The 13,153-nt window shown below is 52.3% G+C and overlaps 1 protein-coding gene across 1 annotated transcript in view; it reads left to right on the top strand.

Annotated features, from left to right (window-relative positions):
• TBC1D2 (TBC1 domain family, member 2) overlaps positions 1-11,163 on the top strand; it is a 64,672-nt gene extending 53,509 nt beyond the window's left edge. The window contains exons 9-14 of the mRNA XM_006863191.1: positions 619-1,089; positions 5,151-5,271; positions 7,812-7,997; positions 8,519-8,640; positions 9,319-9,515; positions 11,090-11,163. Coding sequence (XP_006863253.1) covers positions 619-1,089; positions 5,151-5,271; positions 7,812-7,997; positions 8,519-8,640; positions 9,319-9,515; positions 11,090-11,163 — 1,171 coding nt within the window. The remainder of the gene's footprint in view (positions 1-618; positions 1,090-5,150; positions 5,272-7,811; positions 7,998-8,518; positions 8,641-9,318; positions 9,516-11,089) is intronic.
• The last annotated feature ends 1,990 nt before the right edge of the window (positions 11,164-13,153 follow it).

Here is a 13,153-nt window from a genome sequence, read left to right as displayed (position 1 = left end):
CCAGTACCATCTTGTCAGTTCCAACTCTTAGTGACCCACAGACTGAGGATTTCTGAGGCTGGAAATCCTCACAGGATCAGAAAGCCTCATCTTTCACCTGGAGTGTGGCTAGTAGGTTTGAACTGCCAACTTTGTGGTTAGCAGTCCAGAGGGTGGTCTCCTTAGGAGCCCTGGGGTGTTGTAGGTTAAGCACTAGACTGCTAATAAGTGTCAACTAAATGGAAGGCCATCTAGAACTAGTCCCCCATGCTCCTGTATCCGCTTGTCATTGGTAGGGTCCCATTGTCATTGGTTTCCCATCCATCCCTGGGCTTACTGGCTGCCGCAGGTAAGGTTTTGTAAGAGTTGTACAGCACTTCTCAGGCCTCAGGCTGCATGGCGTCTAGAAGGATGCTCTGTATCTGTACCCACTGTCCACCAGAGGCTGTCTAGGCCCCCAGCAGTTTACCACAGGAATCCGAGAACTGAAGAGACCTGCTCAGAGCTACATGGCTAACCTGCAGCACAGACAGGGCAGAAGCCAGGTTTTGTGGGCTTTGAGGCCTCACCCCCCAGTGCCCCTTGTCTGGGGAAGGGCCTGGCGAGGCCTTGCTAACTAACGTGAGCTTTTTCTGGCAGCGAATATGATGAGTACGGCTTCCTGGCGGTGCCTGACTACGAGGTAGAAGACCTGAAGCTGCTGGCCAAGGTCCAGGTGCTGGAGGTCCGCTCCCACCACCTGCTGGCCCAGGAGGAGCGGCCATTGCGAGAACGCTGGGCTGCCCTGGGGGAGCTGGCCCCCTCAGCTGAACTCAAGCAGCTGCTGCGGGCGGGTGTGCCCCGAGAGCACCGGCCACGTGTCTGGAGGTGGCTTGTCCAGCTCCGGGTGCAGCACTTGCAGGTCCCTGGCCACTATCAGAAGCTCCTGAACCAGCGCCAGGCCTGTGAGCACCCTGCTGCCCGTCAGATCGAGCTGGACCTGAACCGTACCTTCCCCAACAACAAACACTTCAGCTGCCCCACCTCCAACTTCCCTGACAAGCTCCGCCGGGTGCTACTGGCCTTTTCCTGGCAGAATCCCACCATCGGCTACTGCCAGGGTCTGAACAGGTAAGCATGGCCTTACCCTTACCAAGCACACACTCCACATCTCTCATTGGATCATCCCTGAGAACCCAGAGAGGTCAAGGCAGAGATGGACCCAGAGCTCATGGACTCCAAGTCCCATGTCCTCTCCTTTGGTTTGTGTTCCGGGAAGTGCCACTCACATACCGTGTATAACCCTGCTCACATATTGTCACTAAAGGAAGAGAGACCCATTCAGAGGAGTCTTAGAACAAGGGACTCTCACAGAAGCCAGGCAAAGAAGATCAAAAGAGCTGGGGCCCAGTGGAGGCAGAGAGGCAGCTCCTCTCTCCACAGGAGCTCGTATACCCCTCCCCAAGGCTGCTTGCTCACCGAGTCTCCCTCGTCCTCCTTGTCCGCTTCCTGCAGACCAGTCTCTCTGCCCACTCATTCCTTGGACACCTAGTGCCCATGGAGGCTGTCAGAATGGAACCTCAGTCTTTTGGGTCTAGTTCTATACATCCCAGTTCTAAATTCCCCAGGGAAGGAATCTGATTGGCCCAGCATGAGTTAGTTTTCTACTTCTGGTCCAATCAGCTGGGGCCAGAAGATCAGGATGGAGTGGGCCAGGGTCACCAGTTTCGTAGGTGCACCCCCTCTAGAGTCCTTGGAGAGGTGCTAGTGGTTACATAATCTCAAATGTTTTCCCAAGAAAACTTTGACTCTCTTTAAATAGGTGTTTTAAATGGGTGTGCACTTACTCAAACCAAATTTACATAAGCCATTCTGCTTTTTTTCTTAGAGTAGGCAGTATGTGGCATTTATTTAACACATAATAAATGTTCCGAGTGTTCCTATGCAAATGTGATTGGTTCCCAAAGGTAGATATTTTTGATACTTTATTTTCCAACCTAAAACTGAATGAAACTGAGCATACAATGACTAGGACTAAAAGTTAAAGTCCAACAAGAATGCTTCCTTGGAAAATATGTTCTGATCTTATGCTCATGTAAATGTTTGCTGCTGTTGATGTCTGCGGAAGTTTATCCATTCACTCATCCATTCATTCAACAGCTGAGCAAAAACCTTTCTACATTTCTCCTGTTTGAACATGGTAAAATCAAAAAGAGAAGAAAGTGGCAAAGCCTCTTCAATAATAGCTTTGAAGGGAACTGGAAGCTATAAGATTAAGATGAATAATAATTTTTACAATTCCTGGACAAAATCAGGTAGCAACTAATACTTGGCCTCACCTAACCCTCATGAACTCAGTGAGGTGGGTCTCCATGCTCCTGTTGTACCCGTGAGGCAAGAGAAGGCCCAAGAGACGAAGGGACCTGCCTAGCGCCACACCACACATGGAGGGTGGACAAGGGGCCATACCGTCTGACCCTCCTGAATGGGGACTCTAGTACAGGGAGTGCTGAGGGTTCTCTGGATCAGACATGACCTCATCTGATACCTCCAAGAGGATAGAGGTCAGGAATCCAATCTAGTAACCATATGGGCTGCGGTGCTTTTGTCTCCGATCTGTGCTGAAAGGTAGAAAACAATCCTGTAGCAGGAGGGGGACTTGAGAGAAACTTGATAGGAAAGAAGCTACTGTGTGGAGAGAGGCCACACACTGGCCGCAGGCTCGCAGGTCCACAGTCGTGACCAAGAGAGTGAGGGCACCCACAGGGTGCTTCTTCATACTGCCTCTGAATGCTGTTTTTATTTCAACTTGACATGCAAAGATAATTGGGACCTCGGTAAACATACTATTGTTTTCAATAGAAAATAATTTGTAATGTGCCGTTGAGTCGGTTCTGATTCAGCAATTCTGTATAGGGTTTCCAAGGAGCAACTGGTAGATTTGAACCACTGACCTTGTGGTTAGCAGTCCAGTGCTTATCCTACAGTGCCACACCAGGACTTTGCAATAGAGTCCATTCAACTGTGGGCACTGCACCCTTTAGAAGGCTCTTTCTTACCCAATCCTGTGAGACCCTCATACAGTCCTTTATGGGTTTTGCCATCTAGTGGTGGCTGTTAGAACTGCCTCTGGTGCCTCAAGGACAGACTCTGGTTTCTAAGGCAACAAATCCAGGCTCTTTATAATAGAGTTCCCAGAGATTTAGTGAAAGATTTAGAAGAAAAAAATGTTAAAGCCATAGCCCTCTGAAAATATTTTCTGACTCCCTTGATATGAAGGGACTTCAAAAAGCTCATGGAAAAACAAGAGTCGAAAGATAATAGAATTTTCTCATAAACTTTTTGAAACCCCATCATGTAAGTGGAGTGCTGTAAATGTAGATTGTCCGTTCCCTCCTGACTCATGGTGTGCCTGTCTCAAGGGTCTCCTCGGCAGGCCTGCTTGGGCCAGCATGCCTTAGCTGGAATCCAGGGGCAGCACAGAGGCCTAGAATAGATTTGGTGCATTGGTTAAGTGACTTACCTTAGAGCAAATGGCACAGTAGCCTCAGATCACTGGCCTTCTGAGTGTGGAGTCTAAACGGATGTTGGCTGCTGACTCCTGGGCTGAGCACAGCCTTAGCCTTCCATGGAATGGAGGAATTAGGGAGAAGTGAAGAGGGCCCCAGGCTGGACTTTGGAATCCTAGCTGTATTTTCACTCTGCCATCAACTGACTGTGTTTACCTTAGCAAGTCCTTTGCCTTCTGAGCCCATGCAGTAAGGAGTTTGTGAAGCCCAAGGAGAGCAGTAGGAAGCAGATGCCTGTAACCCTGCCTAGAGAGAGTTTCAGAGGCTGCCTCTGGACTCACTCAGTGGACAAGTGCCCCGTGATCAGTTAGTTATGTCTGCCTGGGCCTGGACAGAGGGAGTGGTGGGAAAGCGCCATGATCAGTTAGTTATGTCTGCCCTGGGTCTGGACAGAGGGAGTGGTGGCTGGGGGATCTTAGCATTGCTGCCCCTACCCCCCACTCCTAAGGGTAGAGCCTCCAATTTCCTAGGAACCTGTGGCTATGCCTCCTCTCCACCCATTTGGAGGATTTGTACAAATCTGTGAGCCAAAGCCAGTGTACTTGGAAGGGAGAAGAGGTAGCTTTATTCTCTTTGAAATCAACCCTGTTCTTGAAGGAAATCTGAATCTCAGAAGAGGTTAGAGGTTCTGAATCCAATCTAGTAAGATTCCAGGGAAGTATAAATACCTGGACATGTGCTTTTCAGATGTTCTTTCAGTTCACAGGAAGACCGAGGCTTCAATATGGTCCCTGAGTGTGTCTGAGGGCCCTGGCTCATTTGGACCTCATGGTGTGATGCATGAAAGGGGCCCCACTGGATCACGGGGGTCTTCCCACAGGATCTCATAGAGGCTTTATTCAGATAATGTGCATCCTCAGCCTCTATGAGGGACCAGAGTGTGCAGTGTTCCCCAAGCATGTTTGAACATGCGACCTTGTGTTCATCCAGCATCTTGAGGCCAGTAGTCCATGGAAGACATTGAATCCTAAGCTGAAGATAGCTAACACTTATAAAGAGCTCGCTGTGTGCCAGGCCCTGTGCTGGGCATTGGACAGTGTTCACTCAGTTCATTCTCACAACAGTGATTGTTATGAAGAACCTCAGGCTGGGCCGCTAACTGTTAAGGTCAGAAGCTCATATCTACCAGCTGTTCCAAGGGAGAAAGACAAGGCTTTCTGCTCCTATAAATATGTACAGCCTTGGAAACCCCATACAGGGTGACTGAATCGAAATTGGTTTGACAGTACACAACCACCACAACCACGGCTTAGAGAGGTTAAGAAACCTGCCCAAGATTACCCAGCAAAGAGGCACCAGAACCAGGATTCACACCTCTCCAACGTGACTGCTAATCTCAAGGTCAGCAATTTGAAACTACCAGCCGTTCTGTGGGAAAAAGATGAGGCTTCCTGCTTCTGTAAAGATTTACAGCCTCAGAAACCCTGTACAGAGTCGCTATGAGTCAGAACCGACTCCACGGCACATAACAACAACAACAACAACAGCAAAGTCCTTGCTCTGAAAGGATCCCCATTTTACAGTTAAGAAATTGAGGCTCTGGGAGTCCCCTCAGTAGTCCTCGCCACGAAGATGTCTACCTCCCCCCATCTGCTCACTGCCGACCTCTTTGTTCCCCCTCAGGCTGGCGGCCATTGCTCTGCTGATCCTGGAGGAGGAGGAGAGCGCCTTCTGGTGCCTGGTGGCCATCGTGGAGACCATCCTGCCGGCCGATTACTACAGCAAGACGCTGACAGCCTCTCAGGTGATGCTGAGCAGCAGGAAAGCCTCACTATTCCTTTCTGAAAATGGGCCAGTCACTTCCATGGGATTGCTGGGAGGTTCTGCTGAGCTGATGGCCTTTAGAATTGTTGGGGTCCTGCCCTTGGGATCAACAGCTGTTATAGGCAGTCCCCAAGTTATGATTGGTCGATGTGTGGACAACCCCTACTTGCCCTTCAGTGTCACAGAAATTCGCCCTCACTTTGAAATGATTGAGCCAACCCCTACTCAATCCCCCTTACCTACTGCATGGGCAGCTTTTAAATTATGGAAAAGACTTTGAAACTTTTCTTGCACTAAAGTAGGGCTAACTGAAAACTGAATGCACTTGTTCCAACTCACCTACAAATTCTTAAAGGTCCAGTTAGGAACAGATCTTGTTCCTAACCTGGGACTACCTGGGTTCCCGTGATGACCCTGTGTAATTAGAAACAGGTGGTTTCCAGGCCAGAGAGAAGGAAATCCAGTGTCACTTGCTGTTTGCCACTCACAGATTTCAAAGCAGAGCCCGTGTAGGTGGGAGATGAGACCAGGAGGGTGGCAGGTGTTGATACCTTTTTATGCACACCCACCACTGTCTCCTGTGAAGCACAGGTGCCTCCCCATCTCTTTACCTCTGTGACCGCTCTCTGAGCACAAGCCAGCCCTGGAGTCAGGCAGAACTGGTTCAGAGCCCCACCCTAAGTGGTTCTATGACCTTAGCAAGTGACATCACGTCACCTCTCGGCACCCCCGGCTTGTCTGCTTGTGCACAGGAATCCTGCTGTTTCACAGGCTTGTTGAGAGGTATAGAGTGAGAACATGTCAAATCTCCCATCTCTGCTCCCTCCACCCACTGTCACAAGTCAGGGCCTCTGCTTCACAGAAAACCACTTGAAAGGGACTTCTTCCCTTCCTGAACCTAAGGAAGTCACTACTCCCTACTCATCCTCTCCTGTCCCACTTCGGTGGAGGCTGGGCCATCCTTCTGGGGGCCCTACATGTAGGGGGAGCTGAGGAGAGAGGTTCGGGGCTGCAGGTCAATACTTTGAAGTCGGGAAAGAACTGTGTACGACTGCACGGAAAGGGAAACCCATCTAACCGTGGTTTCCGTAGGATGGTGTTTCTCAGACAGTGACAAGGCTGAGGCCCTCCCGGGCCAGGCTGCTTCTAGCTCTGTCTCCAATCTCTGGCCTGTCATCTTCATGCCCCTCACCTCATGGTCACAGGATAGCTGCACCCCTCCAGCACTGTGGCCGTGGTTTAGGCCAGGAAGAGCAGAAGGTGAAAGGCAGGAAGCACATGCCAACCAAGCTGGCGCTTGCTCAAACAGCTCTCTGCCATGCAGCAATTTCCCCTCACTCCTCATTGCTCACAGCTAGGTCACCTGGCCACCTCTTTTTCTTCTTTCTAGTTTGACATCTTTGAGATGGAAGTGTGTTGTACCATCAATGTGCTTTTTTACTTTCATTTTTACAAGAAATGGAGAAAGTACTACAGTGAGACCTGCGAAGACTGGAACCGGCGTAACACAAAAACCTTCCAGAGAAGGCAAACTCAAATATTTCCCACAAACACAGAACAACAAAAAAGTGTAAAGACTGCATCTTGTCAAAGGCAGAAGACTTGCGAGACTCCAGGGAAAAAATGGGCCATTGCCTCCTGTTCCAGCTCTCGCAGGTTTCCTGTATAATTAACCTCCGTGTACCTGTCATCTAGTATTAGTAACTCTCAACACCTGGCCAGTCTTATTTCAGCTCTCCTCCCACTCAGTGCCCCTCCTCAGCGTATCTTGGAGTAAAACTCAGACTGGCATTAATTCATCTAGAAACCCTCAGTTGGCATCTTAGCCTCAGTGGCTTACCTGGGTCTGATCTGGGCACTGCCACAGCTATGGGTAAAGCTTGGATGAGGACTTACATGGGAGGAGAGGCCTTAGAGCAATTCTAGCAAAAGAAGAACGAGAGGAAACAAACGGATTGTCAAAAGTAGGGGGAAAACCACAAGAGAAGCATGACTTGGAGCCAGTTCTGGGAGGGGGGAGGGGTCCGCAGGTCAGGTGAGACAAGGACAGTGGCCACACAGAAAGGCCCCGGCAGCCATTGTCCAGCAATGTCCTGCTTTAGGAAGACCCTAATGACCACTTATCCCTAGCATCTTCAGTACTCCTGGTGTGCCAGACCCAGACAGGGTGTAGAAAAGCAGGAACAAAGTTCCCATGTCCCCTAGGGCCTTTGAGCTCAAGACCAGTTTCTCCACTTTCCACTCCCAGGAGGGTCAGGCCAGCCCCTGAGCTTCTGCTGACCGTGAGGAGCTCCACTGGAAGCATGCTGGCCCACAGCCCCAGCGCAGGTGGTCTCTCGTCTGTGTGGGAGCGCAGTGCGTCTGTCCCCCAGCCAGGCTGGGATCCGGCTTGTCCAAAAGCCCAGTGCTTGCTGGGCAGGGCAGCTCCAGGGTTGTGTGTCTGCTGAAGTGAAAGGACACATGGGAAAGAGGCAGTCCTTCCCTGGGGTGGCAGGTGACGGGCCCTCTTGCTGCCTTCAGGTGGACCAGCGAGTGCTCCAGGACCTCCTCTCAGAGAAGATGCCCAAGCTGATGGCCCACCTGGGGCAGCACCATGTGGACCTCTCCCTCATCACCTTTAACTGGTTCCTCGTGGTCTTTGTGGACAGTCTCATCAGTGACATATTCCTCCGGGTCTGGGATGCCTTCCTGTATGAGGGGACAAAGGTGGGTGCTGCCCCTGGAGGATGGAAGGCAGAGCTCACCTGTTAGGGTGGCGGAGTGCTCTGCTCCCCTGAGGGGAATGGTGGTGCTGGCTCCAGTGGTGGCCCCCTCAAGCCAGGACCCTTTCCCTGTGGCCTGATCAGAGTCACACTGCTGTTCCATCCGGTCCCCTCCAGTCACCCGGGCTCTGCCCCTGACCCTGGACAGGCCCCTCCCTGCATCCCGTTTCCCCATTGTAGCCTCGTACTGCACATTGCAGTGTGCGGGACATGTCAGATGCACCATTTCAACAGATTCCTTCCAAAGTCCTTGTCAGTGGGAGTGCTGTTCCCATTAGGTCCCACAGGGCCAACACCTCACCCAGGATCACGGACAGACAAGTGAGGATAGCCCTGGGACTCACGTCCATATCCCCAGATACCTATCAGTGCAGGCCTGCCCGGTTCTGTGGTTGTCGTTCTCCCAGGCTGCTGCTTGCCTGCCCTGGCCCCCAAGGCCCTCCTGAGCTCCAGTTTACTCCCCAGGTGGTGTTCCGCTATGCCTTAGCCATTTTCAAGTACAATGAGGAGGAGATTCTGAGGCTTCAGGACGGCCTGGAAATCTACCAGTATCTGCGCTTCTTCACCAAGACCATTTTCAACAGCCGGTGAGAATCCACCTGCAACTTCACTGCCCGGATCCCCCACCACACCCACTCATCCACACACCCCCTGATCCTCCACCACACCCACCACCCATGCACCCCCAGAACACACAGCAGTACTGATTACCAATTACAACTTTGAAATCTTTAGTGGTCAGCTGCCCCCTAACACAGCATAGGTGGCCTTGTGCAGTTTTGTTCGTGGCCCACCATTCCCCACCCCTAACACTTAATGCCCCATGATGCTGCCAAACAGAACCATTTTTTTTCCTAGAACAACTCCCATCTCTAGGTTTTTGCCCTTACAGTATTTTCTACTTAAATGTCCCTTGCCCCTTCGCCATTCCCCCCACCAACGGGATCTTCTCTTCCTGGCTAAATCCTCTTCATTCCTCAAAACTTAGTTCACATGCTACCTCCAGGAAGCCTGCTCTGAGCAGCCCTTCCTTCTTGGGTTAGGTACTCTTCTCCCCATCTTAGATAGCCCCGAACTTCCCCCTCAGTTCATATACCCCTGGGTGGAAATAGTCTTTTTTTCTCACTGTTACTCCTCTGGAAGGGGACTTCCTGAGGGCGGGTCTGAGGGTCCTCAACCACATGGGAGGAATAAATGCGGTGTCTGGAAGGGTGGTTGAGCCCACCTGGGTGGGACACTGCTCCTGCTGATTGTCCTTCCTCCAGGAAGCTGATGAATATAGCCTTCAACGACATGAACCCCTTTCGGATGAAGCAGCTGAGGCAGCTGCGGATGGTCCACCGGGAGCGGTTGGAGGCTGAGCTGCGGCAGCTGGAACGCATCAAGGCCGAGTACCTGGAGACCAGGGCCTTCCAGGGCCGAGTAGCACCCAAGGGCTGTGCCAGTGAAGATGAGGGCGAAGGTGAGGTGGAGGTCTGACGTTACCACCTGCCCTCTCTCATGCTTGGCCGGCAGGCCCACGAGGACAGGCTTGGACCCTGGGCCTCAGGCTCTGCCATTGAGACATGTCTGCTGTGAGACCATTGGTCAGGTTACCTCTTTATGGACACATATCGGATGCCATCTCTTTAGGATGCCCCCTACACACATAGACCACTTTACTGTGTTGACGAGCAAGACTGCTGTCCTTACAGGATAACCCTGAAAAGCCTTTAAGTTATATCCATATAAAGTGTGGGACAATGGAACAAGTTCACAAGTGTTGGAACTTAAATGACTCTTAAATGTCCCAAGGCACCAGAGCGTCCCACCTCCACACTATCCCCCAGCCCCACTCCCCAGCCCGGGACATCTGTGGCTTGTTTCTGTAGGCATGTCTCCTGGTTCCCATGGCACTGGGCCCTGAGCTCTTAGGGTTCCTGTCTTTCTGAGCAGCAGCGTCTCCCCAGTGCTGGTGAAGACTCTATGCCAGGCTTGTTTTTCCAGCCTACTTTGGGGGATCCTCAGGGGAAAGCCCCCTGCCCATCACCAGGGGGCACTTTGTGGGGATTGGGCCGAGAGTCCTGGGTCAGCCACTCCATTTTGGTCTCTTACAACCATCCTCACAGGCTGGGGCACAGAGAGTTCCTTGGAGGGTTGTGGGGCTGGGGATGTAGGGAGGGGCACCTGCAGCCCTTTCGGGACTGGCTCAGGGTAGCATCACTGTATACAGGAACTCAATTTTCCATGGCCCTGACCAAATTTTGATTCTTCTGGGCCCTTCTCAGTCCTTCCTTAGCAAAAAGCTTCTCCCTCCCCTGCAGGAGTCAAGGTTGAGCTTGACTCTCTGGTACAGAGGTATAGGGGAGGGGTCTCACATAGAGACCTCCTCTCACTGGCAAACCACCCAGGATTAGAGTTGGTTTGTTGTAAGAGCCCTTGAGTCAGTTGTGACTCAGAGTGACCTTGTATAGGGTTTCCAATGAGTAGCTGGTAGGTTTGAAAGGCCAACCTTGTGGTTCGCAGTCCGTGCTGATCTTACAGCACCATGTTGTTGTTGTTGTTTAGTGCCATTGAGTCAGTTCCAACCCATAGATATCCTGTATAGGGTTTCCTAGGAGCAGCTGGTGAGCTTGAACTACTGACCTCGCACTTCAAATAAATACCCTCAAATCTCCTACCTCTGCTCTGGCTGGTTACTCATACCAGCTGCCCATTACTCCCACACCGTGCCCCCGGCAGCCTTGGGGTGGGCACACTCTCAGCTCCAGTCTCACACATTCACATCCTGAGTTTCCCCTGAATGCTTCACTCTGGGGCTTGGCTAAAACCACACCCACAGGGCCTGCTGCCGGTGGGAGAGTGGCTTGGGAGTCCTGGCTGCACCCTAACTGTTGTCTGGGTGACTGATGAGGGATCCTGGGTGCTGGGGTCTAGAGAAGAACCGCCCCCCAAGACTCCAGCTCTGAAGTTCAGATTCTCCTTCTGAGCGCACTCTCCGCCCTCCCCTTCCTGCCTTTCCTTTTGCCCGCCTCCCTCCCTTCCTCCTTTTTCTAGTTTCCCAGCCTCTGTCCTGGTGGCACAAAGGCCAGCAGTTAAATGTATCCAGAGGCTCCACAGAAAAGATCTGAAAGATGGTTGTTGTCGTTACGTGCCATTGAGTCAGTTCTGACCCATAGAAGGAGCAGCTGGTGAGCTTGAACTGCCAACCTTACAACTCTAACAACTTTACAGCCTGACTCATTAGCCCACAGCGCCACACCAGGACTCCCAGTAAAGATTATAGCCTGGGAAACCCTCTGTGGCTGGTCTTCACTGCCCTATAGGGTCACTCAGTCAAATTCTGACTCCAAGGAAGAAGGTAACATGCCCCTCACCTTCCTCCTCCTGCCTGCTTCTCTTCTCCCCTCTTCATTCTCTCTCTCATCCTCTGCCTTCCCCCACCACCACCACCACCACCACTTCCTAGCAGAGAAGTAGCTGTGCCCAGAGGTGGGTGCCCACGGTGGGGGGATTGTGGGGAGAGGTGTGTTACAATTGGCCTAACATTGTGTCCCAACCTGACTGCACTGCAGAACCTCCTGAGTAGCTTTTCGTATTGCCGTTGCTGGACCCTGTGGGGAGAGCATGTTGTGAAGTTGGGGTAGCCTGCTATACCAAGGGGACTGGGCACCCCAGGACTGTATGGACTGACTGGTGGCATTGCCAGCCATGAGGTGGGAGCTGTAGGGTGTGGACAGTTCTTGGCCAACGCCCGCTCACTCCAGATCAACCAGTTCACAGAGGACAAAACCAGGGCTCAGGGTATCTGACCTGGCCCTCTGTTAACACATCCCCATGGAGGGCCCTGACTGTAAAATCAGGGAGAGCATCTCCCAGCTCACCTTACAACCCCAGGAGGAAGGCAGAAACTGGCCTCAGGGTTGGTGGAGATCCATGGGGGAAGCTCCAGGCAAAGGAGACAGTGAGGAACACCTCATGATGGTCCCACGATGGGCTTTTAGTGATGCTGCCCATGGAAAGCTGACACCCCTGCCATGCATGGGGGAATACCCTGAGAAAGTCTGAGGCTGCTCCTAACCAGCCTGCCCCTGCTGCCCCTCCCCCTGCTTTTCCTGGAGGGTGTTTGGGGCCCGCGCCTGGTGTCAGGTTCCTGGTCCTGCATCACAGCTGTCAGCCTGTCCCCAGGGGCCTTCCCTGGCTGGGAATCTGTGCCCTCTTTGCCCCAGCCTCTTACCCCTGGGGATGGAATCGCATGCTGAAAACATCCCTCCAAGGGCACGTGTGGCCCCAGTTTATGGGTTGGGGGAGCAGGGCAGAGATGCTCTGGGGAACCTCTGCTTAGGGTGCCATTTTCAGAATAAAGAGGGGCCCAGAGAACCACCCCTACCAAGTGGGATGTGCACACTTCATAGAATTTCTGTGTTCAGGGCTATGGTTCTTCAATGGCGGGGCAGGTTGTTGTTAATTGCCGTAGAGTCATTTCTGGAGTCATAGTGGCCCGGTATAGGGTTTCTGAGGAGTGGCTGGTGGGTTTGAACTGCCAACCTTTCCATTAGCAGTCCAGTGCCCATCCTACAGCGCCTCACCAGGGCACCAGGCAGGAGCATCTCCACATTTCCCAGAGACCCTGAGAAGGAGGGAGCCCCGCCCCTTGTAGTGCTTTGACCCTGAGTGCCCAAAGGAGGTGGGACTTGGGAGCACATCCTGGTTGAGGATTGAGGTCAAGGTCCTGCAGGGTGGAGGGAGGAAGAACCCTGGAAGTTTAGGGAGGGTAGCACACAATGGGTCCCTATCTCTAGAGGTGTGCAGGCAAGCTTGGAGGAGAACTGGGGTGGGGAAGAGGATGCCAAGATTAGGAGGCACTTCAGCCAGAGGGAAACTCTGAAGGCTAGCTCGATGTCCTGTGCACAGAACCTCTTTGTCCCAAACACGGTCCGACTCTATATTGTACAGAATGCCCCATGTGAGACCAGGAGATGGACGTTGATTCCACACATGGCAAATTAAACAGATCTGGCTGTGCAGATCTACCCAATGGAAGGAGCTGCTTTCCTGGCTTATCCCCATAGAAGATGCTGGCAGATGGGCCTGGCTTTAAAGCCTGACCTGCTATGTGGC

This window comes from Chrysochloris asiatica, unplaced genomic scaffold (assembly GCF_000296735.1).
Source record: "Chrysochloris asiatica unplaced genomic scaffold, ChrAsi1.0 scaffold00053, whole genome shotgun sequence".
Classification (NCBI taxonomy): Eukaryota; Metazoa; Chordata; class Mammalia; order Afrosoricida; family Chrysochloridae; genus Chrysochloris; species Chrysochloris asiatica.
Note: the sequence above shows the minus strand (reverse complement) of the source record. Positions and strands in the feature narration are given on the sequence as shown.